This window comes from Populus trichocarpa, chromosome 16 (genome assembly GCF_000002775.5).
Source record: "Populus trichocarpa isolate Nisqually-1 chromosome 16, P.trichocarpa_v4.1, whole genome shotgun sequence".
Classification (NCBI taxonomy): Eukaryota; Viridiplantae; Streptophyta; class Magnoliopsida; order Malpighiales; family Salicaceae; genus Populus; species Populus trichocarpa.
The window spans coordinates 6,777,138-6,801,179 of NC_037300.2; the positions used below are offsets into that span (position 1 = coordinate 6,777,138).

At 32.2% G+C, this 24,042-nt stretch overlaps 2 protein-coding genes and 1 long non-coding RNA gene across 6 annotated transcripts; 1 reads left to right on the forward strand and 2 right to left on the reverse strand.

Annotated features, from left to right (window-relative positions):
• Nucleotides 1–1,605: 1,605 nt before the first annotated feature.
• LOC7465303 (protein IQ-DOMAIN 2) lies at nt 1,606–5,564 on the reverse strand. Of its 3 annotated transcripts, none has more exons than XM_024587877.2 (6): nt 5,226–5,564; nt 4,551–4,628; nt 4,141–4,452; nt 3,687–3,908; nt 3,112–3,231; nt 1,606–2,612 (listed from the first exon to the last, which is right to left on the reverse strand). In XM_024587877.2, exons 2-6 carry the CDS (start codon nt 4,623–4,625, stop codon nt 1,905–1,907), a joined length of 1,437 nt encoding a protein of 478 aa, XP_024443645.1. In that variant the 5' UTR covers nt 4,626–4,628; nt 5,226–5,564; the 3' UTR covers nt 1,606–1,904. The 3 variants fall into 3 exon arrangements, with proteins under 3 accessions (XP_024443645.1, XP_024443644.1, XP_052303956.1); XM_024587876.2 differs by having other exon boundaries at nt 4,551–4,649; nt 5,226–5,563; XM_052447996.1 differs by having other exon boundaries at nt 4,551–5,564.
• On the forward strand, nt 2,571–3,529 carry LOC127904434 (uncharacterized). Its single transcript, XR_008057611.1, has 2 exons — nt 2,571–2,715; nt 3,010–3,529. It is a non-coding gene; the product is annotated as an uncharacterized LOC127904434 (long non-coding RNA).
• A 13,769-nt stretch (nt 5,565–19,333) lies between the features above and the next one.
• On the reverse strand, nt 19,334–21,723 carry LOC7467609 (beta-1,4-xylosyltransferase IRX9). 2 transcript variants are annotated; one of them, XM_002323420.3, is made up of 3 exons: nt 20,776–21,723; nt 19,934–20,162; nt 19,334–19,617 (listed from the first exon to the last, which is right to left on the reverse strand). In XM_002323420.3, the coding sequence occupies exons 1-3, from the start codon at nt 21,459–21,461 to the stop codon at nt 19,459–19,461; spliced, it is 1,074 nt and encodes a 357-aa protein (XP_002323456.1). In that variant the 5' UTR covers nt 21,462–21,723; the 3' UTR covers nt 19,334–19,458. The 2 variants fall into 2 exon arrangements, with proteins under 2 accessions (XP_002323456.1, XP_024442920.1); XM_024587152.2 differs by having other exon boundaries at nt 19,934–20,189; nt 20,776–21,616.
• Nucleotides 21,724–24,042: the final 2,319 nt, after the last annotated feature.

Genomic DNA, 24,042 nt, shown 5'->3' on the forward strand with positions numbered 1-24,042 from the left:
ACTTAGAAAGCAAATTATTTCTCTATGTTTGAGAAGGTTTAAAGTGGCTTTTTATTTTGAAAGAGTCTAATATAATTTTTACTTATTTTTGATAAAACAATATGTTTTCTTGTAGCCATCACATATAACCCTTGTATAATATTGCCATGGTTGACCAAATAGTAAATGACAAACATTTATATGAACATCACACATAATAATATTTTTATAATTTTTACTAAATAAGAATTCAACTAAGCATCTTTTATTTACCTTCATCTCAATTTTTGTATGCAACCACTTGAGCTTATACGAATATGGATAGTTTTTGGTATCAAGTTTAATTTTTCCTACTATGTTTTTTGAGATATCATTTTCATAATTTTTGTTGTCTATGATAACATCATATACCTTTCCTTGAGAAGTGCAATAAATATGAAAATATACTATTACAAAGCCAATCATCACCTGAATATACAACACTTAAACTCCTCTAGATAACAAACATATCCTCCTTATCTCTATAAGTGATTTCCTCTTCATTGCTCAAGCTAGTCTTATTATTGGAAAAGTCAAATTCAACTTCCTTCTCAAATGCTTCTTTCACAAAAGTTAGCATTTTTTAATTTGGAAAATCAACAACTATATGATCATATCCACGACACTTAAAATATTATTTTGAATTTACAATTGAACTAACAAGATGGTTAGATTGAGAAATGTTGTCATATCTGAGAGCTACTTTAGAAGGAGACATCTTTAGGGCCGGTATAGTTTTAGTGATGACACTCTCTCTTCTCCTGCTTTTATACCTTGGATGCAAGTTTAAAGACATCATTGAAGATCTAATATGGCTATAATTGGAAAATATTAGAAATTTCTACAGGAATCCCTCCAAAATAGCAAGCTATGGTTTGTTCCACTTTTCAATGATATCACACCATAACATCAAATGCTCGAGCTTCCCTTCTTGTCTGAAATTATGAAATTTATGGAAAGCATTTATTCTATAAGCCTCTGGCAAAAATTTCTTTGTCAGCTCATTTATTTTTTTCCATGTCACAATTCATCTCTTCTTCCCTTCACACTCTTTATGTTTCTTCAAATTATCCCACCAAATGGAGACATGTTTCTTCAACTTAATTGCAAAAAATTTTACCTTTTGAATAAATCTAATAACTAGGTGATAGATTTTTTAAGCCTGACACCACGTGTCCACATGCCACAATAATTATAGAAAACATTAACGCTCATAAATTAATAATCCCACAGCGCCAGGAAATGTGAGCTGACTCAACGTGATCCGGATTGCCATTTATCAACGTATCAGTTCAAGAATGACCAAAAGCACATATATCTATCATTACAAGACTGATCAATGAAATAAAGTAAAGAGACATTTGGAATTGCAAGTGAACATACATTTGTAATTGCGTTTTAAATTGTATTTCTAAAAAATTAAACATATAATTATAATTATGTTCTAAATATTTTTTATATTTTTAAATTATTTGGATATACTATATCAAAATAATTTTTTAAAAATAAAAATACATATTATTTTTCTATATTTCCAAGCAAAAATCATTTTAAAATATAATTATTACCCACCTCCAAATCACGCTCTAAATCAACAAGATTAAAAGAACGTTCTTAAAAGAGAGAAAATCATCGTCTCAAAGTCAATATTGAACATTATTTTTCAGTACAAATATAAAGACCTCAAACAATGGAAATAAGAGTAAATATAAACAAATAGAAAAGAACGAATAAAAAGACTGCAGATCTTTCTCTGACCAATGAATAAATAGTTAACAGAAGAAGTAGAAGCAGATGATTCAGGAATCAAATGATCCTTGCGTCCTCTCCTTTTCTCCACTTCTTAAAACAGACAATTGCTCTGCCCAACTTCATCAACACTTAAATTAAATTCCCTCGCCAGCAGCCACGCTATTTCTTGCATTGAAGCTGCTTTCCAACTTTGGGGGGCCAGAATACCTCCTTCCTTTGGCTGGCGATGGAGGGTATGAAAGCCGTTTCTTTGTATGCCCAGAGGAACCCTTTTCCTTTTCTGGTGTCCCGTCCTTTTCTGCTCCCAATAGGCTATGTATTCTGGACTTTGCTCTTGCAGATTGTGTAGGTACCATGTAACTTGGAAGCGCTGGAGAGCTTCCGAGGCTCTCATCATCTCGCACAAATGAACCAGCAATGCTATGCCTTCTACTACGATCTGATTGAACACTGACCATGCTTCTAGAGTCATCTTCAATGCCCCCAATGTTACTCCTTGGGCTTGCTGACTTCAATTTTCTAGCAACTGTAGAAGCAGCTGGCTTTTTAGGAGTTGATGGGGACTGTAGGTTCGTGGTTTTGGTTGGCCTTTCACTTTCTCTTGGAGTTAATTTATCAGAATTGAGCTGGTAGCGAGCATAAGATTTGCTTATTTCTCCTCCAGTAATGCTGCGGCTGGCACTCTTTACAGATGAGTGGTCGTTATTGTGTTCTTTCTCCATCAAGCTCCGGCTCTCCCATGGATGGGCTGCCATCCATCGTTCCAACCAGCTCCAACCCCAGGAAGGATTCCCATTCATGAACATGGGGTTTGCAGATCGTGAAGAATTCTTCAAAGTTTGCTGTCAAGGATTCTATGGGAGTTAGACTTGGTTCTTGAAACACATGGTCATTGAAGTTTTATGAAATTAACTAAAGGCTGAACATCTTTCTGTCTGGCGTAAGGTACGCACAGATCATCTGTTAAGTCATGGCATATATAGTTGTGCATCATCGTGTTCCTATCATGAAAACTACACCACACCATTTTGCAAACTACTATCTACTTAATTTTGTTAGCTTGACCAAGCAAATGATTAAATTCATGCACGAATAACCAAGTTATTTAACAGACCTGTTCAATGTATTTTAACTTTCAAGAAAACTCGGTCAGCTGTCATTGCATACTTCGTTATTTATCTATATGAGCTCTACCAAGCTATTTAAAAAACTATTTTACATAAAATTGTAACTTTTCAGATGTTGAAGTAGCCAGGTCAGCTGTCCTTTCATACTTCATTATTCATCTATGTGAGCCTGCACACCTTCCAGCAAAGTAAAAGAATTAGAGAAATTGATCACCTGATGAGAGAAAGCATAAGCCAGTGCTCTTTCCCTTCTCGTAGCGGCCTCAAACTTGTTTAGCAGGCTAGCTTCAATCTGTTCCTTCGACTGTAGACTGTCATCCCATTCCTCTCCAATCTGTTACAACATCAGTACACTCATTCTCAGCACAAGGGACAGGGACTGAAGCACTAGAGCTTCTATGTTAGTTCATCAGATAAGAAATATGTGGCAGGGATCCTAAACCAGGCACTTACATGAAAACATTGCATGCCCTGCTAAATGTCCAGATATGTAGTCATTTGGAAATCTAAAATTTAGAATGCATAGGGTTCCAACAATTTGGCGTTCGTTTACCATTTAAAGAAAAAAATTTCTATCCAGTACCACTAGTTCTGTTCACAGCACTTTATGAATATCAGTCTGTATTCAACAAGGCAACAAGGCTTACAAATTCCCAAACAACCTCTACGAGTTTCTTATCCATGGTAACATAGCCAAGCAAATCCATGATGACTAAACCAAAAAATAAGTCAGGAATTCAGTGGGGAAATTTGAACAGCTAATATTACGAATAAACACATAGAACAGACCCGCAAGTTTTCAAGCTCTTTGGCATGCTTCTGTAGGAGTTGTCTCTGTAGGGCCTGGTTCTCTTCTGACATTCTGATCCTCCTTGTGTGAATCTGTGACTGCACCCGAGCTAGAGTCTGCATGCAGCGGAGGGTATGTGTTGCTTGCCTTTTTATTCTAGGCCCTTCCATCAGAAATTTGAGCCTCGCCAACCCTCTCAGAGCCCGCAATGCTCTTCTGGCCTAAAATAAAATCAGAAGAAATGAAAATATAGCTTATCACTTGAAATTGACAAGACCACTGAAGTTTGAACTTTCAATCCCTCCCCCACGAAAAAAAATTAAAAAAAATGCAAAAAGCAAAAGATATTCTTCTCTAATTACAAGAAAACATATGAATAACTAGTTTATATGAATTGTTAATTATCCTTTTGCTCCAACATCAATAACAAGGGCAATGCAGCAAAACACATACCATGTATCCTCTGAATGTTGTTTGAATCTTAATTGCCGCCTCTTCTTCCTTTGATTTGCCAGCATATTTGTTTACCTTGGTCAGTTGAACAACCTCAATATTGGTTTGGACAGTAGTCGGAGCAGGCTCAGGTACTGCAGCAGTGGCAACTGGAACAGGGAAAGTATGCTGGTTCACTTCATCTGTTGTCTCAATTAATTTCACTTCTTCTGGTTGGGGAGGAGGAGACAGCATTGTGACATTTTCTAAAGAAGTGGAATCCGAATCCAGTTGTTGCTTTCCAAACCATTTCTTCTTTGATTTATTTGATTTCTAAAAACAATAGAACCAAAAGTATTAGAGAAAGAACCACAAGAGATTTTCTAAAACCACCGACGATTCAAAATCAAAAACCATATCCTTCTAAATACCTGGTCTGTCTTCTCCTTGGGATCAGGGCTAAGAGCTTTCTTTACACTAGAAAACCATTTTCCTTTCCTCCCCATCTTCTGATCATTCCCCAAAACAACCTTTTTCAGAATCAAATCAAAAGATCAAGTTGGAAACATAAATTGTGCATCTTATGCATTACCAGATCACACATGTTTTAAACGGAGAAAAGTAAAGTTACAAGTGTGATTAATAACAAAAAACCTTTGCCATAAGCAGAGATGAAAAACTACGTTGGCAAGACTAATGATGGTAAAAAAAGGAAGAAATTTAAGAAAATCATGTATACAATGCATACAACTTTACTTTTTCATGACAAAAGAAAATAGCAGGATTGTTGACTTAATCCAGTTTCTCTCTGTCCCACAATATTTGTCAAGTCAGCCAACAAAGTAGCACAATTAAGCAACTATTTTACTATTACCAAGTATCGAAACTAAAATAGATAGCAAAAAGAAAAAGAACTTAGATTTTGCTGTTTTTCCCACATTTTCTCATCAACAAAAGAGAGAAATAAATTTAAGAAAGAATATATTTTTAAGACCACCGACAAACATCCAATTCAGAAATTTTGTCTACTTTTTCAACAATTTCCCCGAGACCAAGATCCAAAAATTTTAAGCCCATCTACAAAAACTCAGTTTCAAGCAAAGTACCAGTGGGCAGATTTCTTTGTTGAAATCACAGATGGGTCTCTATCTTCTTCTTTTTTTCTTCTTCTTCTTCAGAGTAGAAAACAAAAGGGATTACTAAGGAGAAGAAAATGAAAAGCTTTATTTGACAAGAAAGATCTTTTCTTTCTTTGGTTTGATTCAATGATGAAGAAAGAGTGTAAAGGAGAGGAAAGAGGAAGTGAAGAGGACACAGCTGGGAATGGTATAGCAGCAGCTAAGTGTGGCCCCACTACTCTCATCTCTGAATTGGTAAAATGGGACCCACTTTCATTGATGTATCGCTCCGTTTCTTTCGGTGCAACGATGATAATTTTGATACATTTATTTCATTCTTAAAAGCTTTCCAGTTTTTCAGGGAACAAAATTCTACTGTCTGTAAACACTAAAGTACAGTAGTAACTAACACTTGAGATCTAACCCAACATGTGTAAGCATTACCAAGTCTTTAAAAACAACTCCCTCTTACTCAACAGAACCAACTTGTATTATCTTTTTCCTTTTTTTTTTCCTTTTTTTTTTTTTAATCTTTTGAGGCTATTACCACTCTCACTGTTAATACACAACAACTATCTTTTTTAAATGACTAATATGCTCTTTAACCATTAAAAAACTAAACTTGTAATCCCTTCTATTTAAACCAAAAGTTAAAGTTATTAAACCCGGTCGGGAGTTGGTTGACTTGATTAAGAGATCAGGTTTTTAATCACACGAGTTGACCCGGATTATCTTAAAAAAATTAAAAAAATAATATTTAAAATTTTAATATTTAACATGAAAAAAATTAAAAAACAATTCATATGAATATAAACTATATATATTATAAATAATAAAGTTTAAAAGATTATTTCAAAAAAAAAATTTATCTCACATCGTAAAAATATTATCTTTACTTTTTAAATTTAAGTATTTAAACTAATAAAAATCTTTTATCCCATGCTAAAAAAACATAAAAAATTTTTCTGAATATAATATATATATACACACCTTTTTATCTTTTGTAGTAATTTATTTTTTGCTATTAAAATAAAACTATTATTTTAGATGCCTTCTTTTAGGGAGCACCCACCTAGATAAAAATATATCTAAGGTTAAGGTTAAGTATTTGTGCATTAATGTTTTAGCTTAGCAGGCAAAAATATTAGTTTGTTTAGGGAGCCCCCACCAAAATACAAATGTTCCTGTTATAGATAAATATGTTAGTGCATTTGTAAATTATTTACTTTGTTTTTGGAAACAATCACCCAAGAGAATTTGTTCCACCTCTCAATAAATAGGTATTTGAAAATTAATTTTTTGTTTATTTAAAAAAGGACGAGTCTTTGTCAGGTTGCAGCGGGTCCTGGAGTTGACCCGGCAGGTCGCCCAGGTCTTCCTAGATCAATTGCAACCCTGGTTTTCTTTTTTTTTTCGAGCCTGATAATTATGATTTAATGGGGAAAATGAGCATTAAGTTATATATATAACCTAATCTAAGAGTTTTCGGATTTGTCCATCTTCAAGATATTTTTTGATATGTGATAAAAAAAAAATAGATATTTTTTTAGTAAAATGCTACTCAATGAACTAAGCTCTAACCTTTTAATACAAAATAAATTAGCTAATAATTATATTAAAAATACAAAGTATAGAGTGATAATTCACTTATTGTTTGATTTCTACATTCTTCTATGTTACTATTATAGAAGATTCTTTTTTTAGTCATATGTTTACTCTACATAAACCAAGCTGATATGGTAGTGTTTGATATTGTGATATAAATTGTTTTTCAAAGTGTTTTTTACTTGAAAATATTTTTTTTTATTTTGTTAAAATTTATTTTTGACATAAGCACATAAAAAATTTAAAAAAAACACCAAAAAAATTAATTTAAGGTAAAAAAATTTAAAAAGTACAGCTGGGTCACACAAACAAACGATACCTTATTTGATTAGCATTAAACAACTCAAAAATTTGCTAACTATAGTTATAAAAAAATTTACTGAATTGCTAAACCAAAGTAAAAATAAAAATCAAGTCATCTAACCACATCAAATCATTCATAAAAGGGAAAGTATTAGGCTTATTAGAGAATAAATATTTAAGGGATTTTTTACAATTTAGAAATTCCAAATAATTAGTTAATCTACACTGATATTTTGACAAATGGAAATGAGATTTAATCATTGATGATGGATGTGTCCCCCAACAATTATTAGCCTGAACTACTTGTAACACATTTCTCTCATCAAGTCAGTTGGTCAAGTTGACTTAAACAGGTGATGAGGGATATGCTCATGATCTTAAGATGCTCGAACTGAGAATACACGACCTCATCTCTTCATGGGACCTGCTTGAATCTACCTAACCTCTTTTTGGTGGATTGATTATGTGTTTTCCTAGATAGAATTTATATCTATGAGTTTAGCTACGAAGATAAAATATACATGTATTAAATATAATCACTTGTCTTTAGTACATTTACATCATTCAATCACAATTGCACCCACTTAATAATGGTTGTCATGTTGAGCTCGTTTAAACTCAATTAGTAATCTATGTGACAATTTTTCTTCTCTCGAATAGAACACCTCCGCCCATTAGAATTTATAAATCCAAATGATTCTTATTTGCCTAGGGGTTGTAGTCATTTTCCTTTTTTTTTTTTTCCTTTATCATCTAGCAAATGGGTGTGGTTCATGGATATAAATTTACGCCCATGAACCACAAGGGAAGGAAAACATTTTTCTTTTGCATTTTGGTGGTTTGACCTTCATTTTCTTCATTATTTCCTATAACAATTATAAACACACAAACACTACATAACCTTTAACAAAACTTTTCCTAGATTTATGTTAACTTAAGTATCAAAGGGTCCTTTATACTATATAAGAGACTTGTTTTACAAGAATTCATGAACTACCAGCCCAGCCCAGCCCATCATCAACAACTCTTCGAGCCCAATATTTCCAAAAGTTTGCTCTAGACTTCATTAATAGCAGAGTCGGTGGGAACATCAATCAAAGGCCGTTTCATTCTCCTTTACTTTTTGCTAACTCTTTATCTTTTTTCACTACAAATAATCCAAGAACTTTAAGACATAGAAGGGATAAAGAGCTCCTTATTACAAGCATTTGATTAACGTCTCTGAATCTATAACAACTTACCCAACAAGTGTGAATTCTTACTAAGGCTCTCTTGGCCATGAAAGAGCAACTTAGGGTATTGCCTTTTCCCTAATAGGTAGCATAGTCTTTAGGTCCACCACTGGCACCACTAAATACATGTAGACATCTTCATTTTCTAGAAAAGACAGTTTAAAACGATGTGTAAGAAAGTAAATAAGAGTGCCATCACTTTTAGAATCCATCTCAAAGTCTTTCTCACCATCAAGAAGAGCATCTAAGATCTAATACTCTAGACACAATCTTTATAAGTTCAAAAAATAATCATTAAGCACTTATAGCCGTAATACTCCAGACACAATCTCTATAAGTTCAAAAAATAATCATTAAGCACTTATAGCCGTTAACATCACCATTACTCCTCATTAGAGTCTTTCTTACGCAATTTTATACAAAAATAAAATCCCTGAAGAGGGTTAAAAGTCATAATCATGTGAACCTATAAAAAATATTACAACCCCTTCAAGGTGATAAGTTCTTCATTGTCTAAACTAGAGTGGATATTCGTCTCTCCAAGGACTTCATTATCACAAAAATGAATTTGGACAACCACAATGAGCTTGCAAACCTAAAAGAACACATACAAAATATACATCGTAGCTTAAAGCTCATCATACAAGATAGTGATGCCATATGCAAGATCCTTGTTTGCCACGTTTATCTGATTTACTCGAGCATGGTATCACAACTTAGAGTTGGCTTCTATACTTGATTTATATTATCTTCGTGGAAAGCTTATTGCTCATTTTAGTACAAGTATTCAAGTTAAAAATAGCTCAATTAAGCCATTTTACTATCATAAAATAAAATATTGAAAGCATTATAATATATTTAAAAAAGATTTAATAAAGAGATGTTAAGGCTAGATGACCTTATATAACTAGTCGTTACTAAAGCCTTGACAAATAGGGTTAATGACCCAACCTTGTAGAGAGAGTTGCATGCTCTCCCTAATAGGAAGACCCTCTTGAAGGTGAAACAGATCATGAAAAAACATATTCGGGTAGAAGAAAATGATAAAATTATCTCCATGATATCATCTTTATATGTTGTTCTCTATGAATTATTTGAATAGGGTACTCTCTAACTTAGGTGAGAGAACACGTGCTCTGGGTGTACCACAATCTCTATGGTATTCATCGTGGAATAACTTTATAATGTCTTCATAAAATATATCTCCATATGATTGCCTCCAATACTTTCAACAAGAAATGCCTTCATAAAAATGTCTTTATAAAAACATCTTCATGTCTCCATTCGATTCCCTATCCCCGGGTAAAACATAGGGTTACCTAGACACAATCTTACCCGAGTACACAAAATTCTCCATTTGAACAGAAGGATCACAAATGAAAAGCCTTCATATCTCCATGAAACGTATCTTCATAAGTGATCTCCTCGAAGATCCCCTAATGAATGACCATGCATAGTCTCTATGAAATGGTCACCATATGATTATTTCTATGGTGAATCACTAAGTATAATATCCAAGAAATAGTCTTTACACAATAGTCTCCATAAAATATTTGCCATGTCATTTTCTCTATAGAATATTCACAATGGAATTTTCTCCATAAGATGTTCCATCATGGTTGAGAGCTTTTCCTTTATGCCTTGGTATAATATGTCTCGATTTGTATCTTTATTCAGGTATAGAGACGACCTAGTCCAAACTCAAAGCATTATCAACTCCTACATACAAAGAACAACTTTATCCAAGTTTAAAGACTTTCTTTATCTCGGATACAAGATTGATTCTCTGTGACTAATATCTATGATAATTTCTATAAAAAATCTTTATGGGATATCATCATACCGAGTCTCCATGGGGATCTCTGTGATAAATATCCATGAAAGTCTTCATGAGAGATTCTTCATGAGAAGTCTGAAAAAATTCAATATGACTTGCCAAAGATGATCTCCATAAAATATAATAATAAAGAAGTATTTTCTCCATATGACTCTAATCAAGGTGATAGAGCACCTTTACCCGGGTACAACATGCTTTCTATTTTTTTATTCAGGCTAGGGCAATATCTAACCTGCATGCGATGGTCTCCAAAACAATCATGAAAGGACAACCTAGTCTGAACAAGATGAAGAAGACACCTTCATCCAGGTTAAGGTTATACTAATCCCGAACAAAATAAAAAGTCAATGAGCCACCTTAATCGAGTATATAGGCACCCATTTTTCTCAAGTATAAAGACAACATTTTTCTATAGATGTGTGGTTACAGCATGTCCAAGTTTAATATCACAATAAAATTTTAGAGACATCACAGTAGAGCCTTAGTCATTTCAGAAGGCATGTTGGCTAATTAAACAAGATGACCAGTTAGTCAAAACTTGATGCCTCACATCTAAAAGGTAGGGTCTGCTCAAATCACATGTATAATAAAACCGTCTTATCTCAAACTAAGTGAACCTTACTTTAAAAGATGAGGCAACTGAAGAAGGATGTGTTCTTCTAGGATAATAATGCTTGAACTGCTCTTAATTTATTTTTCAAACCAAGTCAGCCAGATTGACTTAAGTAGGTGATGAGAGATGTCTCATGTAACACCCCCCACCCCACTAGCAAGATTGTCCGTTTTGACCCACGGGCCTCACAACTGAGCATGCTTCATATAAGGCCCTCTCTCAAGTCCTCACCCGTCGATGTGAGATATTATATCTCCCCTGAGCTAAAGATGCCTAATGTGGGTATACTTGACTTTAGCTCTCTACAGGATTTAATCGGACGTACATCACCTCTTTTTGAAGGACCAACCTTGTGCTTTTCTTCTTGGCAGGCCGACCATGTACTCTTCCAGATAGGGCTTAAAACCTTGAATCCAATTATAAAGATGAAATGGACATGCATTAAATACAACCACTTGCCTCTGGCGTATCTATGTCATTCTGTTACAACTACATCCACTAAGTGGTGGTTGTCTCAACTTATACTCATTTAAACTTAGTTAGCAATCCACACAATTAGATTCTTTTTTCCATGAATAGAACATTGCCATTGATTAGGATCTATAAATCCAAATTATTGTTATTTTTCTAGGGGTCATAGTATTTTCCCTCTCTTTCTTTTCTTTATCACACTGAAAATGGGTATTGTTCATATGTCCATGAACCATAAGGAAAACATTTTCTTAACATTTTAGTATTCTAACATTCATATTCTTTTCTATTTGGTGCAAACACACAAACATAATACATAGCTTTTAAGACCATTTCTCTTATATTCATGCTAAATTAAGTTATTGGACTATCAGCTCAGCTCATTATCAATTAAGCCCACTAACCTGTCATGAAAATACCAAAAAAAAGTTCTGGTTATGATGGACCATAGAAAATAATTACAAAATATTTAGAACTTCAAATTTCAATTTTATTTTTTTTATTCCTTCCAAGGAAAAACAACTTAAATGGGTCATTCTAAGAAAGTCTATAATTTCTAAAAAAGTTGTCCTTTTCCTTTCCTTTGTTTTGGGTATCTTTCTTAAACTTTGTTTTTTTAATAATAAATATATTCTCTGACTATTTCACAAACAAAAATTAAAGTTTTATTCAATTGAATTGTATATCTACATTTTAAACTAGAACATTCCTGTTTTTTGTTCCTGTTGTAAATACATACAGACACATATCTCAATATCTCAAGGACAAGGACTCTTTAAATACGAGACGTTCATTTCACTAAAATTTCATATTCTGATAAACTCAAAAAATACCTTGTATTAAATAAATAATATGCATAGGTGATCCATATTTATTTTATTATTTTTTTGCTTTTTTGAAGAATAATAAATACCACTGCGACTTAAGCGCGATTCTACTATGTATCTCTATCCAAATTCTAACTTTCTCAGCCTTCTTTATGTCTCTCAGCAATCACCCGAAAATGACATAAATCTGTGTGCGCTCTCACTAGCCGTTGCCACCTGTGACTGCAACGTTAATTTGTGCTGGTTTTTGTTTTTTTCTCCTCTGTTTTCTCTTCATTTTTGGTTGCTTGATTATGAAAGAAGGCCTGGTTTTCTATGATTGAGTCGTATAAACCCTAAAGGTGGGGTGGGGCAGTGGAAAACTCAAATAAACCAATTTCGAAGGCATAATCAAATCCTAATGAGTAGCCTTCATGCCTTGTTGATTCAACAACTCATCCAATAATTGTAGCTGGTGTGGAGCATTTTGATGCTAATCTTGGCTTGGTGTAGGGCCATGGCTGTTAGCAACCTAACAGCTATGCCTCCTCCTCCAATGGGCTTTACAGTGATGAGATAAGAAATGCAAACCAAGTAAAGTAAAGTAATGTGTTTGGTTATCTATCCATTTCTAGTTATCTGATTAAGAAAATAAAGAGAAGGAAACAACTAGGATCGGCAAGAGATAATTAGCAGGAGCAATTATTGGTAATCTAATCGTGCAAAACAAACAAAATTCGGAGGAAATGCAGCTCAGCTTTCATGTCCATCTTGGAGCTTGCTTCTGAAATTACTCTGGACAGCTTCGTTGGTGATGGTGCAGGGTGTTTTCCTTTTTTTTCTTTTTTAAAAAAAGAAAAAGAAAAAGAATTAATTTTCCAGCCTCGTGTACATGCCAACCTAATTGGCTGAAATTGCAGCCCAAAATTGCAGCCTGGACAGCTTTAGTTTTCAGCCCAACACTCGATATTGACCTTGTTTGTCCAACTTCCATACAAGCATCCCCTTCTATGTATTTATTTATTTATTTGAATTTTTGGGAGTTGCCCAAATTATTTTTTTATGCACATAAATTTTTCAACTCATATGCAAGTTTTTCAATACAAAAAAGATATTATTTTTTGCACTAATAGCATTCCTCATCGCTAATATTTTTATTATAATATGCATGACTCAACAATCATGACATGACACAATAATCAATAACTACCATAACTAGTCAATGATAAATATCAATTTTTCCACAAATTATACACTATTTCTCTCCACAAAGAAATTTCTAGACCTGGGTATATAAATATACTTAGGGTAAAAATAAAGATTGAAGCTCCATTTAATCATTAAAAACTCACAATATATACTTACATTAGGCTATAAAAATCAATCATGTGATTTTAGATGATAAAAGCTAATCAAATTAGTCATGTCATTTGAGGCCTAGACAATAAACTATTTATCTTCATATATATTTTTCTTGCATTTTTTTTCATACATTATATTCCTCTAAACCTTGTTGACTTAAGTATTGGAAAGGTTCTAATTTTAATAGGAAACATGTTTTATAGGAAAACTGTGGACTGACAATCAAGCTTAATCATGCAACAGCCGGGACGCAAAAATAGAAAATCTAATTTCTATTTGATGTTTTTCTTCATCAATTAATATTACCGATAACTTTTTAAGCATATCAGATAGTTTAGTCATTTGTTCATTAGTCGTTTGCCTCCAATCTTTTTTAAAAATTAATTTTTAATTTTTTTTTTAAAAAAATCTACCCTCTTCACAAAAGGGACCCCAGAAGAGACAGGACTGAAACACCATAAAAAAAACCTAGCCCCCTTCATCCTTCCCTGCTGCCAAAACCCATCAGTCTCTCCCTTTGCCTTTTCTCGCCGGATTCTGGCCAAACCATAATAACTATATTGCCTCTTCGATCACAGAACTCTCCCAATCACCATCGACGGCCACTTTTCTAACCATCAAGACTAGTTGTCGTTCCTTCCTCTCATACCCACTAGCCACTGCCACAAGCCTAGCGCTGCCGCCAACGCAGCACCCATCGTTCCCCTTAATGGTCTCTTACTCTAACAACCCCTAATCGCTATCATAGCATGACCCAGCAGCCCCCCAAAGCACCATCGCCCAACCACTTTGTTCCAATCACAAATCCAACCCAGCCACTTAGCCATCGACCCGATCTCCTCATGCCATAACCCTCTCAACAGTAACTTGAACCACCCAGCAATAAATCGATCTCCTCCTCTTAAACCCATAAACACCCAAAGAAATCAGATCATAGCGGTCTTTTTTTGGGATTCCCCCTCAAATACGAACTTGGCAAATGAATTCAAATATCACATCTCCATTAAATTTCCTTCCTGAGAAAAGATGTATTTGTTGGCATATGTATTGTTGTTATGCCAATGTTTTTCAAGATTTCTTGATTCCCTTCGTTTAATCTAACTATTTAATTATGCTAATTGGAATATCTGTAGAATTTAATTGAATTGAGAAGCTTAACTATTTTATTTTTAATTTGAAATTACATGGTATATCTTCAAAGTGAATAAATATTACAGGAATGACTGGTCCATTATGCTGGCAAACTAAAACTAAAAAATAAAACATCAATGATGATGGAGGAGATGCAACCTAGAACTAATTGGGTATAAATTGATTGGACTGCCACTTTTATTTATTTATTTTTTGTTTTTTTAATGTTGTTGCCCCTACCAGCTGCATTTTCGAGGAAACAAGAGCACTAGCCAGTAGCCACCGCTGAGATTTTAATGCCAAGAGAGGTCAAACATGAATTAAAAATGTTCCCTTTCAATAATGAGGAATATTCTTGGCTGTGATAATAAGTGCGAGTGTCTCGGATTATGTTGCCAAGATGTTTCCCCTGGAATTAGAAATATGATCAGATCGATCGAATGGCATAACTACATGGCATGCACATGCAGGCAAGCAAGCTACAGCATCATCTTGTTCTTCCATTCAAAGACAGTTTTAAACATCATCAATCACAAGAGCCTCCTTTTCTCATAATTTCCAAAGAAAAGTTTTAGGCTACAGTGTTCAAAGAAAGAACTGCAGCAGAAAAAAACAGGAGGAAAGGAAATTGTTGAGCTCTTGCTTCAGTAAGAGCCTCTCTTGAATACGTACGTACTAGAGGTGGATGGAGGAACCACCTCTAGCATTCACTGTGTGGGGAAATGCAAAGGCGGAAACCATAATTCCAACTATTGTCATTACCACACCAAGGAACATCAATTTTCTCCAATCAACTTTGTTCCAAGCGCAAGGTTTGCAAAAAAAAAAAAGATGAACTAAAGAGAGGCAGAAGGGATGTCAAAGAGACGAAAAGAGCACTTTCAACTTGTTTTTTTTTTTTGTTAAAATTTAAATTTTTTCTTACTTTGAAGAAATTTCTTTTAGTTTTTTTTTTATTGTTTTGATACGTCAATGTTAAAAATAAATTTTTAAAAAATTAAAAAAAATATTTTGATATTTTTCCGAGTAAAAATCTCTTTGAAAAACAATTGTTACCAAAAACATTATAGGGTTTTTGAGAGAAAAGAAATATGAGAATTTTTAAAATAATATTTTTTATTTAAAATTAATATTGCAAATCAAAGAGTCTTTCATCTATTTGCTTTTGTTTATTTTTTATGATTTGAATTCTATTTGAGATTCAAATTAATACCCTTCAAAAATTTCAAATACATGAATTGATTTAATTATTAAAATTGAATTAAATTTCAATGGTTCAAAATAGTCGGAAAAAGTTTAAGATATAAACCATAATTGTTTTTAAAATAGAGGAAAAGTAAAGAAAAAATTGGCTGAATTATAAGATGTTTAATGTAATTTTTTCCTTGAAAAATAATATTAATATTAAATTATTTTTTATTACCAATACTTTTATTTTATAACAAAAAGATTCAAATAAAATAAAAATGAAGTTGAGGTTGATTTTGTTTATTTTCGATGTTTTAATATAAAACAATTCTTGGTGTTAGTTTTACAATGTGGAAAAAACAATAAATTTTTCCTAACAAAAATTAAATAATTTAAATATAACATAAATTAAAATTTTTATTATTTTTGGTTGAATTAAAATGATAATCCTTCGTTATTAAATGACTAAAATAGATATAGGGTAGAATTTTCAAATCAAGAAAGGATATGTGTGTTGAATGACTTTTCAAATAATATTTTATTAGGAATAATTAAAAAGTCAGGATGAACAAGGAAAAAAAATCAATGAATTTGTTTGTACAGCATGTCATCTCTAGTGAAAAGGCTCCAATATCCTAATAACAAAAAAGTTAAACTAGAAGGTAAAAATATTATGGTAATTAATAGGCATATTTTACTAGTACTGTAATACTGTAATTGTTTTTTTTATTATTCTTGCTAAAAAAATCAATGAATTTGTTTCTGGAGAGGTAATTTGATTTTTTCACGTGATTATTGATCATTATGGAATTTATCGGGCCGGGCAACTCAATCTTTTAGCTTTTTTCACCACGGTCTAATTACTAAATTACTATTTAAAAGCAAAAGTCAATAAACTTCTTTCCAGGGTCATTTTATTCTTTTCCTTATGGCTATCACAATGAAATCACAAAAAAAAATATATCCAATTAATAAATTGCATTCCAAGGGCTATTTCATCTTTTAACCCTAGTATTTTTTTTTGTTATAATAATATTGATTTAATGGCAATTTAGCACTTTAATAAATTAAAATATTATTTTAAAAAAAAATTTGGATGACATTTGCGTTGCACATGTCAGTGCATAGAATACTCTGTCATCTTCAAGTTTGCAAGATTAACCTAGATTTAGGGGATTCATTCGACTTTACTTGATTTTTTAAAGCTAATTGTATTTTAGTTTTATCCCTCAATATTTATTTGTTTTTTTTTAATTTCATCTCCTTTTAAGTTTTTATCTATTAGATTTGGTTCTCATTCTTTTATTTGTTGTTTGTTTTGTTCTAGATAATTTTTAGAATTGAATTTTTTTTCACAATTTCAACTTTCTTCAATTTTATTCCCATGTGATTTGATCTCATTCTTTTAATGCAATTCCTTTTTGTTTGAAAACTTTTTAATTTTTTTTGTGATTTCATCCTCTAGCATTAAATTTGCTAGGAATTGAGCTTTATAGTTGAACCTAGATCTAGTATTCCACGAGTTACGAGTATGGAAGATTAACCCAAGTTTAAAAGATTCTTCTGATGTTTTTTGTTTTTCTTTTCTTTTCTTTTCTTTTCCTTTCTTTTTTAAGCTAATGTTTTTTTAATTTCATCATTTATCATTTATTTGTTTCTCAATTTCATCGTCCTTCATATATATATTTTTTTTAAATTTGATCCTCATTCTTTTTATTGCTATTTTTTAGATGACTTTTAGAATTGAAGTTTTTTTTACAATTTCATCCTCTAATTTTTTCCCTATGTGATTTGATTCTCATTTTTTTTATTATAGTTCTTTTTTGTTTAGACAACTTTTTTAAATTTAAATAAGTTTTAGATTTTATCCTCCAATATTAAATTGGTTGGGAATCGAGTTTTTTTATTGAACCCATATCTAAAATTCCATGGGATAAAGATTTGTAAGTTAACTCATGTTTAGGAGTTCACCCTAGTTGTTTGCTAATATTTTTTTAGTTTCATCATTCGGATTTATTTATTTCTAAGATATCATCTTCATTCTTTAATAGACCCTAGGTCAATTAGAACTCAATCAAGGTCCAACTGGAAGGACGACAAGGGAAGGAAAAAGAAAGAGGCTAGTTTTTTGACCAGATTAAGTCATTACGGTTATGTCCATTACTCGGATCGTCAATTTCACGAGTTAATACATGTGAATACAAAGAGTTTCCATCTTTTCATTTTACTCTTTGGATTTTTTTTGCGATTTAGTTCTTTGATATTTTGTTGTTTCGCATTTGAGCTAGGGTTAGTTAGATGTTAAAATAGTGGCGACATTAATCTTTTTTAACCAAATAGCTATTTGGTAGGGCGCCGACCAATTCGCTCTTGACATGTTAAGTCGGACTGGCCACACTAACTTTTTATTTATTTATTAACTTATATGATGGCTGATTAATTTTATCTAATACATTGATTAGGTTTTTAATTCTCATTTCAAATATTTTATTATATGCATAAAAAAATACAATGCTTGTATTTTTTTAAATACAATAATTGGATTTTGATTCAGCATGTAACGAAGCACAGCCCAGAGCCAAGTAAAACAGCCTAAGATATGTAATATTGGTGGTTGTGTTTTTAAAACCAATAAAGTTAGTTGACCAATATAAAAATCATAGTTATAAAATCATGTTTGTTCAAATAATGTTGTTTTGAAATTATCCTTTATTTAAGATCGGAACGGTGTTGTTTTGGAAAAACAATTTTAAAAAGTCAAATTATAACTTATTCAGTTTTTACCATATTACAAGTTAATCTATCATATTAATTGAGTTTGATTAACGAAACGTAATTTAACATGAAACTTAATCTGTACAAGGTACCGGATCGGTCAGTTACTTTACCTGGTGAGCTATCCCATGTTTAATATTAATGATTAAGACATTGATTCATGTTTGGTATGTAAAGTTGCCTGAAAGAACCTAACAATTGACTGACAACATGCTGTTAACAGTTTCAAGCTACCTGCTTCCATCATACCACCTCCTTTTATTTTACTAAAGGTGATATATATATATATATATATATATATATATATATATATATATATATATATATATATATATATTCTGGATTGAGATTCAAGGGAATCTAAATACTTGAAATTAAATTATTTTTATGAACGCAGGGGAAAACCCACTCACCGACGACTGGAATTTGTCGGAAAAAAAATAGAATTGACCTCTTCATTTTTTTATTATATTGGGATTAAAGAAGGCACAAGTGGTTTTTATGTAGAGGTCAATTGGTTACGGTGTCTCCATCATGGATGTGACCATTTCTTTCAATCCAAATACATAGCTTTCGAAGTTATTATGCTCTAATTTAATCTCTGGTGTCAGGAAATTGATTGTGCAGTAGGAAGTCAAGTTATAGATTACCTACTCCTTGAGATAAATCACTCCCTCAATTTTTTTCTTTTCAAGTGAGGGAATCCAGACATGGACACTCATTCTAAGATTTACTTCTTCAGAAATCTAGTTTTTGTTGCTGAATAACGTTGATTCTGTGTAATCCAAAGGTCATTGATTTATGCTATAAACAGACTAGATAAAGGAGGAAAAGAGAGGATTTATACATGTAAAGAATTGTAATCTGCTCATCATAGGATCAATATCTTTGAATCTCTCTACACGATTTTGTCTTCTTGATTTTCCTGATAACTTGGTGATTTTGAAGTAGGAAGATTAAGACGCCAAAGCATGATTTTTGAACAGTCCTCTGGTGGGATTCCCTTTAACTTTGTCTCGTCTTCAAGAGCTACTTGTTTGACGAATTTGATTGAGTTCTGTAAGAAAAAGAAGAAAACAAAAATGAATGGGAGGAGGAAGTAAAAAAGGCCCAAAGTCTTGACATCTTGGGACGTTTTCTTTATCCTTTAAATATCACATTGATTTCCAGGTTTGTTATGCACTAATCCTACAAGTTATTTCAAGGAATTCGCAAATTCGCAAAAAACCTGTACAGGATTCATCGAAGATTTATATTCTAGCTACCACGACAAGTTCGTTTGCAACATGAAGGTTAGTTACTTTTAATGTGTTTGAAGGGACCTACCTAGTCATGATTTCAGAGGTTGGTTTAAGTTAGATAGGCACAAGTACCTGTGAGGTTTGCTGGACTGAAGAAGGGCGACCCCATCTCTCAGGATCCCAGAGGATTGAGCTGTTGAATCCAAAACTTGAAATATGAATTGGAGGCCTTTTATCCGTTTCGTTGTTCATTTTCCTTAGATGCCAGCCGATAACCTGCGAGGAATCACATACAGGTCCTTCAATTATCACTTTCTTCTCGTTTGCTGAAAGTAATGCCATTGGCCATGTTCCAAACACCCTGCATATTATCCATCGAAAGGAAGTTCTGTCGATAATCAATCAGCAATTATTATGAATCTGTTGGTGCTATTAGAAGAATTCTGGCACTTGAATATCTGGCACAGCTATTGATTCCATTCCATCATTCATCTTTTTTTAAGTTTTTGCAGAGCGATTAGTTAACGTAGACCTCATTTTTCTACAAATGAAAGCTACATAACTACGAATATGAAGCACAAGCTGCCCCCCTTTGCTTGATAGACAAATCACTTAGCCTAACCACCCATTGAAAGAGTCAAAAATCAAATAAAAATGTGGGACTCTTTAGAATGGTATTGTTTAATTTCCCCTGCCCAATCATACATTTTCTGGTAGAAAAATCTGTTTATAAACTTTAAAATATATAGATTTGGTACACCTAAGCAATCACGCTTCAAGTCTCCCATTGGAATTTGTTTAACAAGTTCTAAAATTTCCACCCACCAGCCAGGCATTTCTTGTTTTATTTTTATCTCTATTTCATGTTCTTTCTTGAATTTCTTAGTGACCCCTACCTAAAGCATAGCATTGACAATTTTAAAGCTCAACTTGCGAAGCACCAAAGAAGTAGGAGGTAAGAAAAATTAACATACTCAATTTGTCTAATCTCGTCAAAGAAGCCTAGATCGTAAACATTGGAAAGCCCGGCAAAATGAACAATCCCACTCAGCCTGTGTTTTTCAATGTGCCTTAATGCAACATTCCTTTGATGATCCAACTCTGCTTCGGGATCTGTAAAATTCTCCTTGAACACCAAATGCCTATACATAATACCTGTTTTCCTAAGGACCTCCGATACTTCATCTGAATCTGATTGCCCTTCCACAACAATCCACAATAATGGTGGAGGAACCAACCTGATCGTATTAGCTAACCTCCTCAAAAAAACCCCTTGATACGGATCTTTAGTGCTTGTTGGCGTAACGATTATTGCCAGTCGTCTTGGCGCTAACTTGGATTCTGTTTCTTCTTTCCCCAAGAATGTTGCATGTTCAGATTCCTTAGAGCTTGGTGGAGCTGGTACTGCAGTTTCAGCTATCAAACTTCTGTTGACATTACTAGCATGTGGTGTACTTGCTGCCTGCTGGTGCAACGTCATTTCAACAGGTTGCGGCAAGGATTGCGATTTATTTGATGCAGCAACATGACTAGTAAAAATTGAAGCCTTGCCTGCTGGAGCGAAACCTGTAAAAAACCCCATAACAAAACACAAACCAAAATGAACTATAGCTTTCTTCCATAACTGAACTCTCCTCTTTGATCTTTCCACAGAGCCCATCAAGCTAAACCCCTCAAAAACGTGATCAAAATCCAAGCTGTTGGCTCAGATACTGACCACTGAGTTTTGGGGAAAAAGAAAGGGATTCTTCGAGAGAGATTGAGAGATGTGGAAGACAACAATTAATATACAAGGAGTCGTTTTATAGCGAAGTTGTGTGTTTTTTTGTGGAGGTTGAGGCTAAATGGTCGATGACAGGTACTGGCAAACTCAAAAGCCACATTATGATTATTCGGAACCCTTTTTTTTTAATTTGACGAGGCTTTGCTTCGTTTAGTTGTCACTTGAAGTGAAAGAAATCATGGAAAAATATGTTCGTTGGGAAGGACTTGAGTTGCTATCTGCACCAGATAGTTGGTGGGATGCTACCCATCAGCAAAATATATTTAGGAAAAAAAAAAACTTGTTTTATATTAACTTGTTGTTAAGATTAATTATAGAGGGTGTGAGTTGTGTCTGTTTAAAGATAATTTTATTACATATACCAACCTCTTGTTAGAATTTTGGAAAAAGACCTAGCTGGTGACACATGATCATATAAAAAATCTATTACACACCATGATTGAATTACGTACATTTTGATCCATGATTTTTTTTTTTGATTGTCTGATTAGGTCCAAAACCGACCAACCAAAAAAAAAAAAAACTCTCCTTTTATTACCCTTTAATTTGACCTTGCTGTCTTAATATGTTGATCTAGGGTGTTTGGAATTGTGGTAATAGTTATTTTTTAAAGTGTTTTTAGTTCAGAAATGTATTAAAATAATATTTTTTTTATTTTTTCAAAATTATTTTTGATATCAGCACATTAAAATGATCCGAAAACATAAAAAAAATTAATTTTAAACAAAAATAAATTTCAAAATTTGTTCAACGGAACGCAATACTAAATACATCATAGATAAGGTATGTATAGTATTATTCTAGTCTATTTAATTTAATAAATGTTAAAAAAAAAACACAATTGATAAATCTCTAAAGAAAATAGACAAGTCCAATCCAATTATTATGAATTAAAAACCTTTCCATCAAAAGAAAGTGAAAAGAATTGAAAATTCAAAATATATAGTTACAGAAACTAGAAAGTGACCGGTGTATATGAAATAATTAAGTTAATTATATTATTCATTAAGTAATTTAAATGGATACTTGTGATGATGATTTCATATTTTAAAATGAATTTATCGAGTAAGATCATGAAGTTGGTCATATATATATATATATATATATATATATATATATATATATATATATATATTAACGTGGGTGTCTGAGCCAGCTTGCGTGTAATTCGACTGATCTTACAGGCCCTGAAGTTAACGATCATGTAAGTCTCCACTGGTCATCATATTAGTAACCGCATGGCTCGAAATTAAGACCATAAAAAAAAAAATCCTTTAATTTCAAACTCTTATCACTGAACCACTTAATAAATGATTAAATCATATATTTTATTCATTGATAACTTGGAAAGAGAAAAAAGAATAGAGAAGAGGTGAGGTGAGGTGAGGTGAGATTATTCCATGTATATAATTTAATTCATATATTTTAAAGAACATTCTATTTCTCTATTATATGTTGTTTATATTATATGAATAACATAAATGTATTTTATTGATATTGTGAAAGAACAGTGCAAAGGTTAGAAAGATTATTAAATGAATGAAGCCAGTGATTTTATTAAATGGCATAAAAACTAAAATAAGTAGGTATTAATTATACAGAATTATTAGTAGGACAAATAACACTATTACGAAGAATTTCTGAGATTTTTATTAGAAATATAAGGTATTATCTTAGACAACTTTGAGAATTTAACAGAGTTGAGAAAGAGACTCAATCTATGATACTTAATCATATTATTTAGAATTTATTATGATTAAAACTCTATTATATTAAACCTTTTTTTTTCCTTACATTGATAAAATGAAAAATACTTAAGGATCAATATGTATTCTGGAATCAACAGCAAGGACTAAAGTTTCAAATCTTATTCAAATAATCAATGACTATAGTGTTGAGAATATACATAATTTGCTGAAGCAGACACACTCATTGCTATAATGTCTAAATCAAAACATTGTTGATGAAGAGATATTAATTATACCGAGAAACTGAAAACTAAATAGTTAAGTTAAATTCATATGACTTTTCTAATATTTGAGAAATTATGACAGGGTGCTATACATTGTATTTAATCATCAAATATAAATCTATCAATTGTTGAATTGATAATAAATTAATTTATTTTGTTTAATTAATCCTATTTTATTTAGGATTGTAATTTATATTTGGATCAACTTATTAGAAAATTTAATGGGTTACATACATAAAAATCATTTGTCATAAATCAAAATGGGATGATTAATTAAGTGTATTTTAATTATAAATAAATTTTAGAAATTGATGATTAGAATATAATTTATATATGAAATTACAATTATGATGAGAAATTACGAGGACCTCAAATGAAGATCCGTGTTCGACAGAGATGAGTATAAAAAAGATTGAGAGTTGATTTTAATATAAATGAGAAGGGAGATAAAAAGGAGGAACACTCTACACACGAATAATCTTTGAA

What these genes read in the sequence shown, in the direction of transcription:
- LOC7465303 (XM_024587877.2), bottom strand. Translation starts at nt 4,625, where the DNA reads ATGGGGAGGAAAGGAAAATGGTTTTCTAGTGTAAAGAAAGCTCTTAGC. An exon ending in CAACATTCAGAGGATACATG is followed by an intron (nt 3,909 to 4,140) that starts GTATGTGTTTTG and finishes ATTTTATTTTAG; the next exon opens with GCCAGAAGAGCATTGCGGGC. An exon ending in AAGAGCTTGAAAACTTGCGG is followed by an intron (nt 3,232 to 3,686) that starts GTCTGTTCTATG and finishes ATGTTGTAACAG; the next exon opens with ATTGGAGAGGAATGGGATGA.
- LOC7467609 (XM_024587152.2), bottom strand. Translation starts at nt 21,461, where the DNA reads ATGGGCTCTGTGGAAAGATCAAAGAGGAGAGTTCAGTTATGGAAGAAA. An exon ending in GACGAGATTAGACAAATTGA is followed by an intron (nt 20,190 to 20,775) that starts GTATGTTAATTT and finishes GATTATCGACAG; the next exon opens with AACTTCCTTTCGATGGATAA. An exon ending in CAGTCCAGCAAACCTCACAG is followed by an intron (nt 19,618 to 19,933) that starts GTACTTGTGCCT and finishes TTTTTCTTACAG; the next exon opens with AACTCAATCAAATTCGTCAA.